We start from the raw sequence: 23,083 nt of genomic DNA, 5'->3' as shown, positions 1-23,083 counted from the left end.
TGGGAGAGGAATCCCAGTCTAATGACTCTCTCCACTAGTTGGAGAAGCAGCGTGCCTTAGTGGAAAGAGCATGGACTTGGGAGTCAGAGAACATGGGTTTTAATCCTGGCTCCACCGCTTGCCTGCTGTGTGAACTTGGGCAAGTCACTTTACTTCTCTGGGCCTCAGTTACCTCATCTGTAAAATGGAGATGAAGACTGTGAGCCCCACGTTGGGACCACCTGATTACCTTGTATCTACCCAAGTGCTTAGAACAGTGCTTGGCATATAGTAAGTGCTTAATACAATAATAATAATAATGATAATAATAGTTTCAGTCCCTCTGTCCTCTGATGGTTCCTGAAGCCTTCTCGCACCTCCCCTATAGCCTTCCAACAACAATAGAAAAAGGAGGAGGTGCATGTTGTTGAGAAAGGAAGGGTGATATAAACTAATAGGAAGATAGGTGATAATGGTGCTTTGGGAGATGCAATGATAAAAGGCAGTAGAATAGGTCTCTAGAGGAGTGCAGTAGCGAGGTTGTGGGGAGGGAAGATTATGCTAAATGGTTGCATGCACTGTCGTCACCAGGCTGTTCAGAGCTTTGGTTCCCTGATCCACCTGTTCGTTTCATGATCTCAAGGAGGTGGCAGCCCTGCAACTGAGTTGCTTCCTTGTGGCCTGGGGTCCTTCATGATCCTACTTCAGGGAATTAGTCGGTCGTAGTGATTCATGAAACCTGTGACACATGAAGCTGTTACTTTCTAGTTGCGGTGTTTAGTGATCTAGCATGGTGCAGATTTATGCCTACTTTTGTGCTCATACTCAATTTAGGAAGTAGATTTTTTCAAACTCCCATCTGATTCTCCTGGACCTATCCTAAATCTAAGAATAGATGTAGAGCCTAATGGATATGCTGGCTTTCATCTAAAAGGGAGTTGATGTCATAAATTCTGTAGGAACTATATCCTGTGACGTTTAACTGAGACATACTCTGAATCAAGAACTGGTCAGCGGTGCTAGAACGCAGGTGACATGGCTTTCTGGTATAAGCATTCAGAATGTTGTGGACATTTAATAAATATTAAACAGCCAGTAGAACCATAGAGCCTATGCTTGTCCAACACTCTGGATTGGCTGATTTTCAGCCTCAGTCATTAGAGTGGGCTGTATTTCCATCCTTAGAGCATGCCATTACCAGTCATTCTCTTTATAAAGGCCTTGTGAAATTCTCCATCCTGCCCACTTACTCGAGGATTTGGGACCTTAGTTATTGTATATCATTAAATGGCCACAGTGCTATGCAAGGAAAATGAAAGCAAATTTGCTGTGTCTTCTGGTAGTAGTTATAGCATTTATTAAGTGCCTACTTTGTGCAGAGCACTGTCCTAAAGTACTAAAGGAAAAAAAAAGCAGGTGAAAATTAGACATGGTTCCTGGTCCCTGAGGAGCTCACAGTCCAAGAATAAGAGGAAGGGTGTGGGGGCTGGGGGGCGGGGGAGAGTGGATGGTTGGACAATAGACGCGTAAGAAACGATGAAACAATAAAAACAAACAATAGAGAAGGGAAGGACAGTGATATATCCAACAATAGGGAAAAGGCACTGAGGCTACAGGGGCAGAGCTTGGGTTCTTCACAGCCTAGAGTTTATGCAGCTTTGTGCCCCTCACCCTCTATAATGAAAATAAATTGTATATGTTCTCCCTCCCCTTGAATTTCAGGTATCTACATTGCCAGGTCATTTTGCTCTGATGCAGTGTCCCTTGCTAAGTATGTTTTATTTCTTGAGTTCATACTCAGAAATATTGTTCACCATTGGGAGAGATTTATATGAGCTAAATCCTTTGAAGTGACTTCTGGTCTCTCATCTCTAACAAACACTTTTTAGGCTGCAACAATCTTTTGTATTAGAGGAAACAGAAGTGCATGCAATGAAGAAAAAGCTTAGAGTGGATTAAAGATCGTCTCTTATGCTAAAACATCCTTTAACCTCATCATTTTCCTAGCTTGTAAGTACTGGCTTTCTAACTTTTCTGCATGCCCGTTTCTGGGATTTTGCTTATCTATAATCATTGAGAAGGTGGCTACCTCAATCCATTAGGTCTTCATGGTTTGGTTGTATGGTTCATTGGGCAGTGCGCACTGGACATGGATGGATGGCTCACAGGAATTTACTGTATATTATTGGGATTTGGAGAGGACTGAATCAGAAATCCCGTCCTCTGACAAAAACAATCCAACATCAGAGTAACCTGTAGTACAATTTAAATTAGCTAACTTCAACATCTTCCATGGAATTGCTCTCTGCCTTTGATTAGTGAAAGCATAACTTCTAAATACCATGCATCCTTTATTGAGAGATGCCTGAGTTTCCAGATTTCCAGGTAGTAGGATCAATGAACAGATGTGGTCTTCGGCCCAACCTCGGCATATCAGTCATATGCTGTTGAAAAACTTCTTCAACAACCTTAGGAGTAGCATGTCTTAACTCTTTGAATCCTTTCAGTTAATCTGGAAAACATTATCAAAGTGACCATAATGGATGCAGCACCAGAGTTCCAGGCCTAAATGTCATTATGAAGTCTAAATAGGCAACAATAAGCATTTTGTGTTCAGTTCCCAAACTTGTAGACTATACTTTCCTAATGGACTTGCATCTCTAATATGCCTCAGTGTCCTTTGCAATAACATCATCTCTTCCTCATACCCCCGTGCCCTTCAGATTTCACTCTATCCAGTTGGATTTGATACAACAGTGAACATTTTCTTGAATGAATGCTCAGTGTACTTCCCTTAATGATTATTTAATAGAACCTTAAAGATACCTGCAGGAGTTGAATTGTTAACATCATTATCAAGTTATAAAAGTAATAATTTATTGTTCTTCTGGGCCTAATACTAGCCCAGACACCTCACACATCTTCTGCCTCAATGTCCTTTCACTTCAGTTTGCCATTTTGGGAGAATGACGATGTGGTTTGAAACAGACCCATTATGTTAGCTTCCCATTTGATTTCTGCTTGCAAGACTTGATTTTACCTCTAGTAAAACCATTGACTCATATTAGAGGGTTCGTCTCTGAATTCTCTTAGTGATGCTCTTGTAGAGAGCTTTTGAAAAGGCAACAACTGGCTGTTGATGAGTTCCAGTTTGCTATTTGGCTCAGATTGCTATTTGACAGACAGCATTTTGAATTGATCACGATAGCAAATACTATAGTCAATATATTATCAAGAGAAATGGCTAACAGAAATATGCTTAAGGGTTCCTGATGGCTATCTCCTGGTAACAGTGAGATGAAGCAAGGCAAAACTCCAAGAATACAAGATTGAGTGAGAGCTCCGATTGTAAATGTTGCTCCTGCATTGCTGTCCGTACTCCTCTACAGATATGCAATGGGTATGTCTGATTACTTATGGCAAATTGGGTCGAGCATTGTTCTCCTTTGAATTTTAAGTGAACGGCAATTGATATGTTTAGATTATCCCAAGGTTTCTGACTAGGTCTTGAGTGATTGCTTTGGCAGTAGACGGTTTTCAGTGTGAATCAAGAGGATGCTATAACCAGGTACATTTAGGAGACACCCAAACCACTGCATATTCTTGTTCTAATTCCATGAGGTAAGAGTTTGAAGAATGATAATTCAGTATTATAGCTCTTGTACTTTCCTGGTAGCCCTTTGTCAGCAGCTTTTGGTATTCGAGTGTATTTTCAAAGCATGAACAGACCGCTTGCATGACTGAAATGCAGGCTAAGTGCTTAAAATGGCCAAGCTAAGAGTATTGCCCTTGCAGCTTTTCAGTTAGCATTGTGATTGATCCAATGTGTACTTAGACCAGGAAAGACCTTGTGTTGTTGATCTTGAGTCCACACATCTAGGAAAGGTTTTTTTTTTTTTTAACCAACATTAACATTTTCTGACATGTGCTTTCACTGAGATCAGTAATGGATGAGCAGCAATAATCTGTTATTCAGAGTAACACTAATGCTCTGTCCTCATGCCTGTGGCCTGAACAAGACTCCATATTAGAATTCCAAAGGCACTGTTTCTGCCCTTATGGAGAACACATGCCAGATATAGAAAGAGAAGAAGTATTAAAACTGTTAATGCATAAATACGATGGGTGTCTTTGTTACCTTGGGGACTAGATAGGCCATGTCTGCATGGAACCAGATGTATTTTTTAAGAGGAATTTTCCATTGGAAGATTTTGGCTTGAATGTGCATGTGGCAAGCCTAATTTAAGTGCAGAGCTAATATTAGCAGAGATCATTCCATGCAAACAAGACTACTGTTTTTGGAGCCATGTACCAGAGTCTGCCTTAGGAGTTCTGTCATCAGCACGTTCTGCTGACATTTGGGGGTTTTTCAGCACCCCCAAACTTATCTCTTCACCTTGCTACCACTTTGGGAGGCATAAGAGCAGTTCCCAAAATCTAGTGGGGCAGAGGTGCCCACACCCTGGGCAGCTGTCAATTGGGCAAACTGATTAGGAGGCACACATAAAGCACAAAATCTTTCAGAAAACAGCCCTGTCTACATCGTACCACCCTGGTGTTTTTCAGCCCTCCCATGCCAGATTACAGCAAAAAGCACTGCTAGAAAATTCCTTAATTGTTAGCTAGCCACCATGGCAGATTCCATAAGGGAGCTGATGTAAGGTTTGCTCCAGACTGGCATGGCCAACAAATCCAGGGCAGCCTATACTTGTCATTCCAGGCTTCTAGAATTATCCTGACTTTTGAGGAGGTGGTTCATTTTGAGCTATTTACATAGTTTCGTGAACAATCCCATCAGTATATTAGAATGACCTGCCCTAGTGAGGGTTCGATTAGCCCCAGCACACCTTGCCATTTTAGAAGCACTTTATACATCGTTCAAGGAGCTCAAGGTGGATTTCCATTCTCCATTTTCCCATGGAAATTTAAGGAGGCTTTCTGACAAATGTGAAACTTGACCATTCTGAATGCTGAATATAAAACTCATAAGCTCATGAACATAAGAACAGAGTGCCTTGTCAATAAGGAAAGATTAGACTAATTGCCATGTGACTTTGTTTGGATTGCTATTTTGGAAAGTTATTCAATTAGCTACAAATGCCAGAACAGTACTGCTTGTATATGAAGTGAATATCCATAAAAACTTGGTCATACCTATTTTCAGTTGTCATTTTAAAAGATAAGACTTGCGTAGAAGAACAAATTGTTCAAATCTTTTAGGTAGGTCTTTTTTCTTTATCTTCACGGGAGGACTAAAATGTCTAAAAATCTGTCTGAGAAGGCAATTGTGGTGTGATAGGATTTAGCAATCTCATCAGTGAGTGTTAATTGCAGAGTAAAATTCAAGTTCTGTTCCTGTTCTGGAGTTTTTATTTTATTTAGGGGGCATCTCTTCCTGGGCTATTCCCTTTTTTACCCTTCTCTGGATGAGCTTCCTGGTAGGCTTTGGTTGTCCCCCATTATTTTTTATCCTGAAAGGAAGCTGAAATTATGAGAAGACCTTCCTCAAAAGGAGAGCACACCCTTTTGCAATGAGATTTCCCATTTAACTTCCAGTCCCTATCTTTCTTATCAATTATTATTCATTAAGAACCCACAAGATGCACTCAATTTTGTTCCATGGCACAGTACCTGCAGACCCTATTCTTGTAAACCTTGTACTCTAAGGATACAGAATTATTGAGACTTTACAGATTGTGGAGTTTTATATACGCTCTTGAATATTCTGTGTCTCCAGCTGTTGGGTAATAGTGTACTTTAATGTTGTCTGCCTTTAAGGATAGCTCTAAGGTTTCTTTTTAAAAAGAGGCCCACTCATGTGTTGGAACTTCTCGGAATAGAAGAAGAGTTTGCAGAAAGAAGAGAAATTCCTCGGTTATCATTTTTTACTTTTGCATTCTCATGCTTCATTCTCAAACCACTTCTTGAAGGTGGCAGGTTTTTTTTTCTATATTCATTTAATACTGGAGTTGATGCAGCCAGAGCGTTGAATGTGAGGGAATGGTATCCTCATAACTTCTCTGCCAGCAGATGGAGACAAACTGGAAAAAAATACAACAACCCAACATGGTCCAGGAAATATATTCTTAGAAAAAACTGTATTTTATCGAATTGTAGCTTCCAAATGGTTAAGTGAATAGGAATTAGGTTGGGTTTATGAAGGCTCAGCTTTTTCATACAACTTTAATAATCTTTGGACAAGTATTACAATCTTTAGAGAGGCAGCGTGGCTTAGTGGAAAGAGCACAGGCTTGGGAGTCAGAGGTAGTGGGCGCTAATCCCGGCTCTGACACTTGTCTGCTGTGTGACCTTGGACAACCCACTTAACTTCTCTGGGCCTCAGTTCCCTCATCTGTAAAATGGGGATTAAGATTGTAATCCCCCCGTGGGACAACTGGCTTACCTTGTACCTATTCCAGCACTTAGAACAATGGTTGACACATGGTAAGCACTCAACAAATGCCATTATTATTATTATTAAGCATATGAAGTTCAATATCCACTTGACTTCAGTCTCTTTGATCTCACAGCAACGTGACTGTGGATTTCAAAAATGTGACTCTCTGCTAGCTAAAAACATCAGATAGATTGACTGGACTTACCACCCATTCAACTCCCCAAGCAGGAATCCCTCTAGGATTAGGTTTTGGGAGCTAGGTACACTCAGCATCCTCTCCAAATCCCATCCTTTTGGGGATAAGGACTGAAGGTGATGGTGGGTCAATTTGCCAGGTGGTTAGCACCATATGCATTCCTAAACCCAGCAGACATTCTTACAAGGATTGGCCTCAAATTCTGTACAGGATTAAAGATATCATTTCTAAAGCTCCAAGTATTTTATTGTAATTGTCAAAGAATATCATTGAGGGAGGAATCAACCCTTCTCTGCTCGTGGTTGATGTGGGTAGACCAGGGCTTGGTAATTTCATGTCTTATATGAGAGTTTATTCTAGTCCTATTTTATGGACCCTGGTATATGAGTGCTTAGAGGAAATCAAATTATTGGCTAAGTGTTGGTCATTGAATAATGCTCTGACAGGGTAAGATTCTGCTTATGTTCAGGGGTGAGGCCATTTTATTATTTGGGTGGTGTGATCATAAATCGGGAGCTTTAGGCTGGAGATATCTAGGTGCCGGACCATCAGGATCCAAGTATTGATTGCTCACTAATATGAAATTGGTCTAGAAGCCTCATATTCTTTGTACCGGAGATCAGGTCAATTCTGCTGTACCACTAATATGGACTCAGGAGATGTCTCATCCCACAACAAACTTGTGTGTTCTTTAATTTCAATTGCCCTATACCCAAGGAGATGACAAACTATTAAAAATGCATGAGACTAAGTGCAGGAGTGCATGTTGTATTGGGGTACCTAATTAACCTCTTATGCAAATTAGGCCCTCTTTCACTCATATAATACATTTGTGCAGTTTCTTCTCTCCTCCCTCCATACTCCCTTCCCTCTCGCCATCAAAAACATCGTAAAGTAATTGTGGTGATACAACCATACTCTCTGGCTTGGACCTCCTGTCAAAAAGTGCAAATGTTTGAGGCTTGACTGTCCACTTAATGCTGAGCAGTAGAGTTTAGGCTGAGAACCACAAGACACATTTTAGTCTTTGTCGATGTTGTAGATGGCTTTTTGTAGATGGCTGCTTACTGGGGCATCTTAATAAGTCTTTCCAGGCAAAGAAGTAGAAAACTGAATCAAGAAGGACAGCCTGTCCTTTGGGAGACCGTCAGAGTGTGGCATCAGCTTCAAAGCAAACTGAAAATCTAATGTACTGTTGTCCAATCTTCTATATGGTTGTGCAACCCAGACCCACCACAGATACCCCATCTGGCTACCTGAACATTTTCCTTCAGCATTGTGCACGTGCCAAGTGGCAAGATAGGAACACAAAGAGGTTCTGGAATGAAATCAGTCTACCGGTGTCAGAAGAATGGTCAGTGTTACGCAGCTTTGCTGGGTGCTTAGAATGTCTGATTCTAGGGTACCTAACAGAGGCTGTATGATGAAGTGAACTGGAGTGACTGAAAGCACGGGGGAAATAGAGGAGACATTTTTAAAGATACGGTAAAGTGCAGCTTCAAAGCATGGCAATTGAATGCTGGGAGACAACTGCAGCAGACAGCCTGGCATGTTTAAAGCAGAAGATTTTGTTGTTTTTTAAATAGATGCTTCAAGAGAATCGTGAAATAAGGGGCATAGCTGAAAACAATGTAAGCACTGTAAATGCCTAATGTCAGCACTGGCCAATGCTATCATCTTCATCAAGTCCATCAGCATTATCATCATCATCATCGCTGTCATCATCATCATTAGTTTTGAGTGCCTTCTGTAAAGAGGGCACTGTATTAGCTAGTTAGAGAAAGAAAAACCAAAGAAATATAACACATCGTCTCTTCCCTCAAGTAGTTTACAAGTCTTTATGAGCAAATGGTGTGGTAAGAAATATTAGGGTCATGGTCATCAGGATGTTCCGTCAAACCTGCACCCAAATGTAAAATCACTTGTCAGTAGCATCATTTTCAAACCCATATAAATAGCCTCATAATGAAGATTCATCAACATGTCCAAAAGTTTCCTGTACTTTAAACCTTTTTTTAGTGAGGCTTCTGAAGGATGAAGTTGTTTTCCAGGAATTTAGACAACATCTTAAATTGTCTTTAATGAAAGGAACAGCATTCAAGAATTGTCTTTAATGAAAGGAACAGCGTGCAAGATTCTACAGACTCTATCACCTGATGAACTTGGATTCGGAGGAGGAAAAAATCAGTCAAACCATTGCTATAAAAGCTAAAGCAGAAATGGCTCACACTAAAACCATTTGGTTTTGGAGTCTCCAGAAGAGAACTGCCCAAACCTCCTGGTTTTTCTCCATGTTAACTCTTCAATTCAGTCGCTATCATTTGGTGATATCAGATTAGCTGGTTTCTTGTGCTCTCTTTGACTTTCAGACTTTTACTGTGTTGGGTGAAATTTTAAAAGCTGCACTTCAAGAGGAAAGCCTTCAGGGCTATTTTTCATGCACCCAACTCTGAACACTAAGATATCCTCTTATTTCCTGTCTTTCTTTTCTTGTGTCCCATTCTCCTTTATCACACTGTTCCTTTACCATGGACATAAGAATTGGCAAACTGCCTGTCCGATGGTCTGCCTCTGTTAGCCGTGTATCATTGCAAAAGAATGTCCATGAAGTCTCTATAATGTATGTACTATTACTGTTTATTAGACTGTCACTACCTGTTTTCATAGCAGGTCATTCAACCAGAACTGTTGGTTATTTACCTTACTGGATCAAACATTTTTGCTCACGTCCTAATATACACAACCCATTTTAATGAAGACCCCAATGGTATCAGATAGAAACCATTACTCCAGCATGATTTAATAACATTCGAGGGGATTACATACCACAGACACAAAGTCTGTAGTCGAATAGGGTCTTTAAATGAATATTTGTGGATTTCCAGGTTAGTAATCTGCAGATTTCTGCAAACTCACTAAAGTCTCACAGATGGAACAGGCAGACTACAACAGAGGGACCAGTTGGCAGGATGCTAACTCTCACGGTCTTTTCCTGCTACTATTCAAATTGTGTCCCATATTGGCAAGTTGCACATGTGATCACAAATTAATCCTTTCTTCCCTGAAAATTTGGTTTTGAAGAACAGCTGTGTCTCCCTTCTGAATTCCTTAATTATTTATCCTGCCTGATATGTTAAACCTTTCATTAGTGTGGGTAAATTGCCAAAAGTATACAGAACTGCTTAGATCATGTAACAAACTGAATAAACATATGATAGGGGCATTTGATGACATTGCATGTAGAGCCAGAATATGTAGCAGAACCAAGTGGGTTTTTTTGGATGGAGAGAATTAATATATATTATTTTAAAAACCAAGAAGAAACTTCCTGAAAACAATCACATTTATAAAATAAATTTGTCAATTGAACATGCACCCAGAGGTATACATTCTAGCTATTGAAGCATCTACAAAGCTATCTTTTACTTCAGAATCATTGTGCTTATTTCTGAAGGTCAGATTTGCTCAAGATAATTATATTTTATGTATTTTTATGTATATTTTCTATATATAGTTTGGGGCATTTTTCTTGATTTCAGGAAATGCTTATCTACCTCCGTATTCTCTGTTGTGGCTAGCGCAATGAAAGTGTTTTTCAGTGAGATATTATTTACTTTCTTAATTCATCTTCTTAGAGTTTAGATGATAAGTAGAAGCACATGCATCAATTTTCTCATTTCTATCATAATTGTAATGTTTGTGAACTTTGAAATAAAATCCAGCAATCAAATCCCAAAGCTCTCAAAGCTCATCACTCCTATTTGGAATGTCTGATTGGGCCTAATTATTAGGATCTGACTGGTTTCTGTTCTTAAATCACATTATATCAGTCTAAGAATTATTCAGCCTTGCATGCTAACAACTCTGTTGCTATTGTGTCCCAAAATTTAGTCATTCAATGACTTATTCTTAGTTTGGTTGATGATTGATCTTTTCCATTCATGAGAGAAAAGGGAGAAAAACATGCATTTCATTAGTCATGTGATTCAAGAAGATTCTTCAGCTGTGAAGACCAGTGTCTTCTAGGACTGGTTCCTAGAATGGGAGAGAGGAAAACATACTTTACAGTTTTGTACCTAGTGGTTTCAGGTAACATTTTTTTGAAGAACTTGTAAAATTTATAATTAATCAATGCCAACTCACATTGCTCTAGGGTATCACAGTTTTTATTTCTTGTTAGTTAATCCTTCAATGAGAGTAAAGGATAGACCCATGCTAGGACTTGTTGTATTTTGTTCTTCGGGATGTGATTTTGATTTGATTTGAGTACTGATTCATGCTCCTGTGCAGCGCAGTCAGCACGGTTTGTTTACTTAGGACAGTTGTCTTGGGTGGGATTGAAGAGTGATAGATTTGCTAGAATGTTCCAGAACATCAAGTGCACCTCCACCAACCATCACATTTAAACTTGGGGTATGTTTCAAGTGTACAGGATGAGATAATATAGTATCTCCAGTCAGCTTAGCCTGAAGCTTGAAACCTACTTCTCAATTTTCTGAACAAGGAAAATTTGCAGAAAGTCGGAAGGCTTGATTTTCCAGGGAATGATCCCAACGTCGAACAAGAGTTTGACCAGTCTACATGACGTTTTTCCATTGCAAATGTTCATGTGTTGATTCTGAATGTTTCTAGAACAATGCATTTATTTTCAGCCTGCTGCAGCAAGGTAGTCATTTTTTGAGATTAAATTTTGAGATCAGGGTGTGAAGTTTGGGCTTGAGATTACTCAAACCTCAGACTCATTTTTTAAAATCTAAAAACTAATCTAAAATGATAGTAATGACACTAAACCATCATTTTATTGGATTATATTCTTGCCTTAGAGACCATCTCCAGTGATATTTGAGGATTTTTCTGTTGTTTACTCATATTATTTATTATATTTCAACCATACCTTTCTTCCAAGATATGAAAACCTAATTTAGCAGTTTTTCCAGGATTGTCTCTCTGGGAAAATAGAGGTGAGAAGGACAGAAAGCATGCAATTTTGTTAGAGTAAAATACTGAGAGTGGCAAAGTAATCATTGTTCTAATGGGAGAAGTGGCAAACAATCCTGTTTTGGTATGTCCAATAGAATAGATGGAGAAGAAGAATATTACATAGGCTAAATATATGTGGTGATTTTTTTTTCAACCACCTTCGTTAGAAGACTAGCCTGGAATCACAAAATGGGTAATTTAGGAGACATGTAATTTGCAGGCAATTTGATGTAAGGAGACTGGGCCATCTTAGACATTTTTGGGGTTTACTTGATTTGAAGGTTCATTTCATGAACCTTTAAAGAATTGCTCAGAAATTTCCATCACTGCTTTTTGATTTTGCTCATTTGGAAACCAAGAAAGAAGTCTTGCTAATCTGTTATCACAGTATTTTTAAGAGAAGTAGACATGAAATGGATGCTTTTACTTTAAATCAGCATGCCATACTGAAGCAGACCTACGTCTGATTATACTTTCCAAGGGCAACTGAATTCTTGCTTGATCTTTGTGAACCAATGCGCGAGCCTCATCTTTTATTGTTTATTTTGCTTGGTTTGACAGAGCATTAACATCTGCACTGAAAATGTGCTCTTCTCTAGTTGATAGATGGGTCATTCTCAATTCTATATCTCGCTCACTCACAGAAACTTGTACAAATACATGCATCACATTTCAGTTTCTTTGAGAGCTTAGTCCATGCTAGCAATTCCTGTTTTCTCTTTTGAGTTTGAATCTTAAGAAGAATGGCTGAATGTCTCTCAAAATAGGTTGCATCCTGATTTCAGTACTTGGTGAAAACATCAGATTGAAGGCCATTCATCTGTACCTGATGTTCATTCCTCTCAGCTGCTGTGAGATTAACCTCTTCGATGACTCAGTGCTGCTTTTGAGGAGGCTGCAGCAACATTAAAGCTAGAACCCATTAGAAAGGCACTTTCATCATCCTTAAAAAAATCAGTAGTTTTTCTGATCTCATAACCCTTTAATCTCCTTTGTATCTGAACACGGAGACTGTTGGTGTGCATTTGCAACTAGACAACAGTTAGCATCCTTGATTCTAACTTCAGAAGATGCCACAGTATTAAAGTGTGTGGATCTATAGCTCATATATTACTCAATACGGGATCTCTTCTCTTTTCCCTGTGCAGAACCTTAATTTTTTGTTGTTGTTGTTGTGCAAACCAGTCTCAAAGTTTCCAAAAGACACATTGCAGAAAGCCTTTTGTTACATTATTTCTAAAGGCCTAAAGTTTTTAGGGGAAGAGATTTTGTTTTCCTCTTTGGTACACAATGGAGCTTTCAGAGAACCTCTTTTAAAAGGAATAGCTACAGCCTTTGTGTTGAAGGGTGTGTCTGTTGGCAGGGTTTGCTGATGCAGACAGACTGGCTGGTGATTAACAAAGGTCATTAGACTTTGGAATCTGGCAAGCAGAGTCAGATGGTATGTCTTCTGTGTGTAGAAGGACGACTCCCAAGAGGCTAAGGCATTCTGGATGTCCTCCCCCCCAACCCCCCCCACCTCTCCCCCAAGCCCCCCGCCCTCTTTGCTTAAGAGGTTAGACTGTGCAGCTTCAGTGTGTAGGACAGAATCTGGACAAGTATCCTTCTTCTCTAACACCGTGTTGCTGGAACTAATGAATGAATTTATCATTCATGGAATAAAAGAACCTTCAGAGATCTTTGTGAATGGTATTTGAGGGGAAAGGTGCTGCTTTGATAGTAATGGAAACAGTTAATTCTTTGTTGGAAAGAGTGAAGCGTAAGATTAAGGCAAGCACTGCTCTTCTATTGCTGATTTCGTATATCACCCTAGCAGAATCTTGTCTGCTTGAGATGGAGCTGAGATAAGTGAGGCCATGTTGTGCACAGACTAGAAGCTATGAGCCTCTGAGTGCATGAGTTGTCTGAGCTAAAATGGCTGCTCCTAAAGCTCAGAGGACTAGGGCAGCTTAGTGAGTCTTAAAGCTTCAGTGACGCAGGAGCTCATATCTCTTGAAAGTGTGATAAACACATTCAGCAGAGCTGTGGCTTGTTTGGCTGAGATGAAAGGACTAAGCTTGGGGGATGGGTAGTGAAAACTGGATGATCTGCTTTTCTGTGAAGTGCTCTAAATGCAGGAGTCGTCTGCACCATGGAAAAATTTGTTTTCAGGTCTAATGGACTGTGCTAAAGGAGATGTGGGGTGGGGCTTCAGTCACTGCTGTAATTTGATCCAGAGCAGATAGCAACCTCTTCCACACAATTTGGTCTGGTGCTTACACATAAAACCTTGACTATCCTGATTATTGAAACTTCGTTAGCTGAAAAGAACCTAATGCAGTGTTCATTTTGTATTGAAAAAGGACAACTTTCTCTGTACAAGTAGAGTAGGTAAATATCTATGCCTCTGTCAGCTTTCTTGGTCTGTCCACAATTTGACTTGCCAGAAGTTTATTTTAGCCAGGCTATCAGGAGGAGCATTCCTTTATGTGAAATCCTGAGGCAGTGCCCATTTTTATTGCATCGACATAATAATATTGGATTTTGATCGTACTGTGGAAGTCATTTTATGTTTTACAGTGAATACATGGAATTTTGCATCCCTAAAATACTTTGGCTACAGTTCCATTTCTTGGACCTTTGAAACTCTAGATTAAAGTGGCATGATGGGGCTGTGGGAAACTTAATGAAGTAATTAATTAATGAAGAAAATACTGTGGTGCTCTGCCCAAGAAGTGTTTTAAGGTGGGAGGACCTTTATCTTCACTGTGCATTTTTTCCCCCATGCTACACATTTCCAATGGCCTAATAAAAGTAAATTGAAATCTTCCCATTTGTGTCAGAGTTGATTTTGGGGGGCAAGACTTGAACTCTTTGTACTCACTTGTACCAACCTCATACCCATTTATGTCAAAATTGATCATGAATTACTGTCTGTTGGGGAGAAGGAATAGGTGATAGAGGGTACAATCGATGATTTCTTTAAAAACTGAAAATATCTATTGGGCTAGTGGATAGTGCAAGTGGTAGGATAAAAATGTCCAATTTTAAATATAGAAGGCCCTTTCCACAATCCCCACCATCTTCACCACCACCAATCTGTCCTCCAAAATAGATGGCTCATGTGAGGTTCGTACAAGCTCTTGGGATCTACTCCAAAATAAGTTCAGACGAACCTTGGACATCCTGTAGATCTCAATGAGAATGGTAGAAAGATGATCCACAAATCAGCTCTGGGATTAAAAAAACAACAACCACCCAACACAATTAAACCTAAATTGTCTCCTTATATTTGTAAGAATTGATTGGATCCTGGAAATAATTGAAAATGCAAATCTCTTGCTTGAGATTTTTGAAGTCTTATCCCAGTTTATATGGTGACTACAGCCTTGCAGTAGTGAAGGAGATTACAAGAGGCAAAAGAGAATTTCATTTTAGCTTCTCCATTGATCTCCTTGCTTCTGAGATGGTTTTGGTCCAACAAGGAAGTCTACGTTGGATAGCAGAGCCCCATTGGACAAAAGACAATATCCAGTGATCCAGCAAATTTTCGATGAGGAACCCAGTAGGGAAGTTGAGGAATGATGAAAATTTGGGGGACCTAAGACTGACCATCCTGGATGACATGTGGTTCTTCCAGCCCAGTAGTTTCTTTGAAGGTGGCACCAAAGGACACTTAGAGGAAGAGTGTATTAGTTGCTCTCCATGGTGTCCAGTCTCGTCCTTCTAACAATTTTTCCTTCTAATTCATTATGGACCTATTGCCCATAAATTCATCTCAGCCTTTCTTGAGCCTAATGATATTTTCCGTTGGCCTTTGTTCTTCGTTTTCACGGTCTTGAACCTACCACCTTCAAACTTCAATGTGTATCCCTTATCTTGCTAATCCCAGGATTTGATGAACAATTCTGTATTTTCCCTGACCACACCCATCGTGATTTTTATCCTGTGCCTTCTCATCCTTCATTTTCCAGACTGAAGAGCCCTAATCTTTTCAGTCTGTACTCACACAGAGAACCTGCCTCTTCTCCTTAATCATTGTGGTTGCCTTTCATGTGCTTTCAAAAATGTGGTGAACAGAGCCCTGTAGGCATTCTTGAAGCTACCAGCTAAATAGGGTCTTTCTAATTTAGTGGAGGTGTATTTTGCTGAGATGGGACATCATTTTATTTGTGTTGTATTTGGTGTTATCAGTACATCGGCAAAGCTGGACAAAGGGCACCATCACCTGTGTGTATGTTTGACCGCAGCTACAGTTGAGCACGTGAGCAAAACAGAAGGCACTAGTCCCACCTGGGTCTAAATTCTTTCATTATGTGAGGTGTGGCAGTAGCATGAGTTATCTTATTTCTGTTGTTGATCTGCCTTTCAGAATTCCCTAATGTAAAAGAATAAACCCAGATCATGGAGGTGCTACAATGCGATGGCTGTGATTTTAGAGCTCCATCTTATGAAGACCTCAAAGCTCACATTCAGGATGTCCACACGGCATTTCTGCAACCAACGGATGTTGCCGAGGATAGCCCTAGCCAACAAAGATCTGGATCCATGAATGCCAGCAACCAGACCGAAGTGGAATTTTCTTCTGTAAAGGATGAATTTGCAATTGCAGAGGATATAGCAGGTAAATCTATACCTCTCTCGGCATGCCTGCTACGTTTTAATTGCTGTAATTTATTTTTAGCCCAAGGCCATGATATTGATATGAACATCTTTCACATATTTTTCCTTCTGGCTGTAACTGCATTTTATGATATGAGCTACGATATATTGGCTAGATTCTTTCTTTTGTTCCTAGATTGTTGATCATTCGGTGAACCTTCTCCCTCCCAATACCCTTTAATGGAAATGTCTTGATAGTCTGGAACTAGCATCAGTTTACGTGGACTCTCCAAAAGACGTAATTTACCGGCAAAGGGCAAATCTGTGCACATACCAAAATACATGTCGTGTAAAACAGGCTCTAAATAATGATGTGCACCGTGCACACTGTACATCGAATCCGCTGATAGTGGATGAAGATCTGATTAACGTTCAGAAGGTCCAGTTATTGAGATTTTAGGCCTTCAAATGTTCTGACGTCTTTGGACTGTGTTGGCTAGTGATAATGTAAGGTAGTCTAATGATAGTAATTCTTATTCTCTTTCCTTTCTCTTTCCTTTTCTTTTTTCTCTCTGCTTTTAGGTCCAAATGCAACTCAGATCGGAGCCGGAAGTTATTATGGTCATAGCCCAGGATTTTATGGTCAGCACATTGCCCCTAGTCCAAAACCAACAAACAAGTTTTTTCAATGCAAGTTCTGTGTACGTTATTTCAGGTCCAAAAACCTCCTGATAGAGCACACCAGAAAAGTCCATGGAGCACAAGCCAGTGGAAGTCCTACTGGCCCCCCGTCCGCTGGATCGCTAAATTACAACGTCATGATGCATGAGGGATTTGGAAAGGTTTTTTCTTGCCAGTTTTGCACTTATAAGTCGCCAAGACGGGCCCGAATCATCAAGCATCAGAAAATGTATCACAAGAATAACTTAAAGGAGACGGCGACTCCCCCCGCTGCCACTGCACTGTCCGATTCAGTGTCTGCCTCGGTGCCGGTGCAAGATCCCTGCAAGGAGCTACCCGCAGAAGTGGTGGAACGTAGCATCTTGGAATCCATGGTCAAACCTTTGACCAAGTCTAGGGGCAACTTTTGTTGTGAGTGGTGTAGCTATCAGACGCCCCGCAGGGAACGTTGGTGTGACCATATGATGAAGAAGCACCGAGGCATGGTCAAAATATTGTCTAGTCTAAGGCAGCAGCAGGACGGAACCAACGTCCCTGATGTACAGAACAAGAGTGTGTCGAACCCTGCCCCAAACTCCAGCTATCTAGCCATGAACGCTGCAGGCCGCGAGATGCCCAATACCAACGTCTCAAATTTCAGGGGGTCCGTAGGCAATTCCCTCATCAGATCCAATTCTTCTGCAACTTCCAAGTTTTCTCCTTCCTCTTATCCTCAGATGAAGCCAAAGTCACCTCACAACTCTGGCCTAGTTAACTTGGCTGAGCGATCCCGATATGGAATTGCTGACATGACAAATTCTTCCGCTGACCTGGAAACCAACAGTATGTTAAACGACTCTAGTTCTGATGACGAGTTAAATGAGATAGACAGTGAAAATGGTTTGAATTCCATGGATCACCAGGCCTCGGGTCTGTCTACAGAGCAACTGATGGGATCCGATGGCAACAAATTATTGGAAACCAAGGGGATACCTTTCAGAAGATACATGAACAGGTTCCAGTGCCCCTTTTGCCCATTCCTTACCATGCACCGGCGCAGTATCTCTCGTCACATCGAAAACATCCATCTGTCTGGAAAGACCGCCGTCTACAAATGCGACGAATGCCCATTCACTTGCAAGAGTTCATTAAAACTCGGAGCGCACAAACAGTGTCACACGGGTTCTACGTCGGATTGGGATGCCGTGAATTCCCAGAGTGAAAGTATCTCTTCGTCACTGAATGAAGGCCCTGTGTCTTACGAAGGCGCAAACATCAATGGGAGAAAGTCAGGAGTCATGTTGGAATCTCTGCAACAGCAGCAACAGCAACCCCAGCAGCCGCCGCCGCCGCCGCAGCAGCAGCAACAGCAGCAACAGCAACAGCCACCGCAGCAACAGCAGCAGCAGCAACAGCAATCCCAGCAGCAGCCGCCGCCGCCGCCGCTGCCCCAGCAGCCCCCGCCCCCGCCCCAGAGCCAGCCTCAGCACCCATACAAGTGTACAATGTGTAATTACTCCACAACGACTCTGAAAGGTCTGCGAGTCCATCAACAGCATAAGCATTCGTTCTGTGATAACTTGCCAAAATTCGAGGGACAGTCCTCCAACATGCCATTGGAAAGTGAGCCCGAAAGCCACACCTCTTCCAGCACTGTGAAGAAAAGTCAGACCTCCATTCTTGGGTTGTCCTCCAAAAATAACTTCGTAGCTAAAACCTCTAGGAAGATTTCTAATGACTTCCCTCTCGATCTGTCCCCAGTGAAGAAGAGAACTAGAATCGATGAAATAGCCAGCAACCTGCAGAGTAAAATTAACCAGACCAAACAGCAAGAAGATGCAGTGATCAACGTGGAAGATGACGAAGAAGAAGAGGAAGATAATGAAGTCGAGATAGAAGTTGAACTCGACAGGGAAGAGGAGTCAGCGGAGCCACTGATGGAGGCTCCAGGATCTTTTGTGACTCAGCAGATTTGGGGGAGAGAGGCTAATGATTCCCAGAAGGAGGCTAGTTACAGAAACGTGCCACACGACTACAACGCCACCAACGGGGCAGAGATCGAGCTAACCCTTTCTGAAGACGATGAAGATTATTACTGCTCCTCTGTCAACATGAAGGATCATCAGGGTTCCAATGCAGCTCTTTTAGGCAACCAGGCCAGTATGTACGGGTCGGATCATAACAATGAGAATTCTGAATTTAATGACTCTGGAAGACTTTACTACTGCAAACACTGTGACTTCAGCAACAAATCTGCCAGGAGCGTCAGCACCCACTACCAGCGGATGCACCCTTACATTAAGTTCAGCTTTAGGTATATCTTAGACCCCAATGACCACAGCGCAGTGTACCGATGTCTGGAATGTTACATCGACTATACCAACTTTGAAGACCTGCAGCAGCATTACGGTGAACATCACCCCGAGGCCATGAACGTGCTCAACTTTGATCATTCGGATTTGATTTACCGGTGCCGTTTTTGTTCCTACACTAGCCCCAATGTCAGAAGCCTGATGCCCCATTACCAAAGAATGCATCCAACGGTGAAAATTAACAACGCCATGATCTTTTCCAGCTATGTCGTTGAGCAGCAAGAAGGGCTAAATGCCGAGTCCCAGACCCTGCGGGAGATTTTGAATTCTGCTCCCAAGAACATGGCCACCTCCACTCCGGTGGCTCGTGGGCCCGGCGCTCCAGCGTCGTTTCACAAAAACCCTCCTTCCAAGACTTTTACTCCAGAGTGTGAAAATCAGAAGGACGCCTCAGTTAACACTGTCGTGGTTTATGACTGTGATGTCTGTTCCTTTGCAAGCCCAAACATGCATTCGGTCTTGGTTCATTATCAGAAGAAGCACCCTGAAGAGAAGGCTTCCTACTTCAGGATCCAGAAAACTATGAGGGTGGTGTCTGTGGACAGGGGCTCTGCCCTTTCCCAGTTATCATTTGAGGTGGGTGCGCCCATGTCTCCCAAAATGTCCAACATGGCTTCTCCCCCGCCCCCCCCACCCCCCCCACCAGACCTCGGCACTGAGCTGTACTACTGCAAGCACTGTTCCTATAGCAACCGGTCCGTTGTGGGCGTGCTCGTCCATTACCAGAAGAGACATCCTGAAATAAAGGTTACTGCCAAGTACATCCGGCAGGCCCCTCCCACCGCAGCAATGATGAGAGGGACCGAGGTGTCCCACGGTGCTCCCCGGCCACCTGCCTCCATGCAGCGGCTGAACCGGGTGGGCTCCGAGAGAGACGTCCCTCCTGGGGAAAATGAGATGTTCTTCTGCCAGCACTGTGACTATGGCAACCGAACGGTCAAGGGAGTGCTCATTCATTATCAGAAGAAGCACCGTGACTTCAAGGCCAATGCAGATGTGATTCGGCAGCACACGGCCACCATCCGGAGCCTCTGTGACCGCAGTCAGAAGAAGCCTGCCGGCGGCCTGCTTTCCCCAGCCTCAGGCGCGGAGCGAGACAAAGCCAAGCTCCGTGCCCTCAAGTGCCGGCAGTGCTCCTACACCTCCCCTTACTTCTACGCCCTGAGAAAGCACATCAAGAAGGACCACCCCAGCCTGAAGGCCACCGTCACTTCCATTTTGCGCTGGGCCTTTCTGGACGGCTTAATAGAAGCCGGCTATCACTGTGAATGGTGTATCTATTCCCACACCGAACCCAGCGGCTTGCTTCTGCATTATCAACGGAGGCACCCCGAGCATTACGTCGACTACACTTACATGGCCACGAAGCTCTGGGCCGGGCCCGACCCTTCCCCTCCCTCCCTCGCCATGCCGCCTGAAGCCAAAACCTACAAGTGCCGGGACTGCATTTTTGAAGCCTCTTCCATCTGGGACATCACCAATCACTATCAGGCTTTTCACCCTTGGGCCATGAACGGTGATGAATCCGTCTTGTTGGACATCATAAAGGAGAAGGATGCCGCTGAGAAGGCTGATGCCCAGCCCGACGAGGTCCCGGCCCGGATGAACTGTGAAAACAAGCTGACCCCCGTCCCGCACGTCGAGCAGGAGGCCGAGTCCCCGGAAGACCCGGCCCTGTCACCAGAAAAAACCGTCCAGCTAGCCTCAGCCAACCCGGCGATATCCTCCACCCCGTATCAGTGCACGGTCTGTCAGTCGGAATACAATAACCTGCACGGCCTCCTCACCCACTACGGCAAGAAGCATCCCGGCATGAAGGTGAAAGCCGCGGACTTTGCCCAGGACATAGACATCAACCCCGGCGCCGTGTACAAGTGCCGGCATTGCCCTTACATTAACACTCGCATTCACGGCGTCCTCACCCACTACCAGAAGCGGCATCCGTCCATCAAGGTGACCGCGGAAGACTTTGTTCACGACGTGGAGCAGTCTGCCGACATATCCCAGAACGACGTGGAGGAGACGAGCCGGATTTTCAAGCAGGGCTACGGGGCTTATAGGTGCAAGCTGTGCCCCTACACCCACGGCACTCTGGAGAAGCTCAAAATCCACTACGAGAAGTACCACAATCAACCCGAGTTTGATGTGTTTGCTCAGTCGCCCCCAAAGATGGCCATCGCCCTGGAACCCGAGCTCCCAGCGGAGGTCAGCCCCGCCCAGGTGCTGTCTGCCGAGGAGGTCGGCGAAGTGTCTCTGCCCGCCTCTCACTTCTCCACCTCCCACTTGGTCTCCCACACAGTGTTCCGGTGCCAGCTTTGCAAATATTTCTGCTCTACCCGGAAGGGAATCGCCCGCCACTACCGCATCAAACATAACAATGTCCGGGCACAGCCTGAGGGCAAGAACAACCTCTTCAAGTGTGCTCTCTGCTCCTACACCAACCCCATCCGCAAGGGGCTGGCAGCGCATTATCAGAAGCGGCACGACATCGACGCGTACTACACCCACTGCCTGGCAGCCTCCAGGACGGTGAGCGACAAGCCCAGCAAAGTCATCATCCCCTCCCCGCCCAAGGATGATTCCCCCCAGCTGAGTGAGGAGCTGCGGCGGGCGGTGGAGAAGAAAAAATGCTCCTTGTGCTCCTTCCAGTCATTCAGCAAAAAGGGGATCGTGTCCCATTACATGAAGCGTCACCCCGGGGTGTTCCCAAAGAAGCAGCATGCCAGTAAACTGGGAGGCTACTTCACTGCCGTCTACGCGGACGAGCACGAGACGCCAGCACCGCAGGAGGAGAGGAGCGATGGTGAAAAGCCCGAGGTGGAGACCGAAGCACAGGAAATCGAATGGCTCCCCTTCCGCTGCATAAAGTGCTTCAAACTGTCCTTCAGCACAGCTGAGCTGCTGTGTATGCACTACACCGATCATCACAGCAAAGACCTGAAACGAGACTTCACCATCCTGGGCAGTGGCACTCGCTCTCAGAGCTCTGCCTACCAGTGCAGGCACTGTGATAGCAAACTGCAGAGCGTGGCGGAACTGACCTCGCATCTGAACAGCCACAATGAGGAATTTCAGAAGCGGGCCAAACGTCAAGAGAGGAGGAAACAGCTTCTGAGCAAGCAGAAGTACGCAGACGGTGCTTTTGCCGATTTCAAACAAGAGAGGGTAAGGAGCTGTTTTGATTTCCCTTTCCCCCAGGAGGCGCCTCATTGCCAGTGCCCACTTGCACTTCTTTCTTCATTGGCAGCCAAACTGCTCCAGGTTTACTGGTGACTCTGTGTGCCAGAGAGCTCGACGTATCCATTAAACCTTTCGAGTTGGATTTATTCCCATCACTTGGCCTTGCCTCTCCCTGGATTCCCCTTCGCTCAATCTCCTCCCCAGGCATCTTGTTTAGATTTATTTATCTGTCTGTTTCTGTCAAGTAGCCCCCGATCCGAACCTTAATTCCGTGAGGCAGTAATTGTGGGCGGTCTCTTTATTTCGTTAGCCCTCTCTGGAAATGTCCCATGTCATCATCGGTGTTGGATGTCGGGCATGATTGTAACCTCTGCAAAACTAATCTTTTCCAGAAGGACATTGATATCATGTTCACAGAAAATATCGCCCGGGCAGGGCAAAATTAGTTTGAAGCAGGCAACTCTGTGGTAACCGACTATGAGAGGGTTACTCAGCTCCAAAGACGTATCCTCTACCCGCTTCCACTTGAGATTTGAAATATTTTGAATTCGGGCACCTTCCACAGTAGCCAGGGTGCTGTGATTCTTGGGAGCAATACATTTTTTTTTCTTTTTTATGTGGTATCTCCCTTGGTTTAGAACCACAGTATGCATAAAGGCCCGCACGAGCACGCACACACAGACACGCACGCACGCACACACGCACACACGCACATCGAGAGTAATTAGTGGAGTGGAC

At 43.3% G+C, this 23,083-nt stretch overlaps 1 protein-coding gene across 5 annotated transcripts in view; it reads left to right on the top strand.

Annotated features, from left to right (window-relative positions):
- The window catches only part of ZNF462 (zinc finger protein 462), a 118,583-nt gene that overhangs the window by 31,060 nt on the left and 64,440 nt on the right, over positions 1 to 23,083 (top strand). For all 5 annotated transcript variants that reach the window (XM_029055115.2, XM_029055114.2, XM_029055108.2 and 2 more), the window contains exons 2-3: positions 15,904 to 16,155; positions 16,716 to 22,330. In XM_029055115.2, coding sequence (XP_028910948.1) covers positions 15,936 to 16,155; positions 16,716 to 22,330 — 5,835 coding nt within the window. In that variant the 5' untranslated portion in view covers positions 15,904 to 15,935. The remainder of the gene's footprint in view (positions 1 to 15,903; positions 16,156 to 16,715; positions 22,331 to 23,083) is intronic.

This window comes from Ornithorhynchus anatinus, chromosome X5, assembly GCF_004115215.2.
Source record: "Ornithorhynchus anatinus isolate Pmale09 chromosome X5, mOrnAna1.pri.v4, whole genome shotgun sequence".
Classification (NCBI taxonomy): domain Eukaryota; kingdom Metazoa; phylum Chordata; class Mammalia; order Monotremata; family Ornithorhynchidae; genus Ornithorhynchus; species Ornithorhynchus anatinus.
The sequence above is the reverse complement of the archived record's forward strand: the minus strand, read 5'-3'. Positions and strand labels throughout refer to the sequence as shown.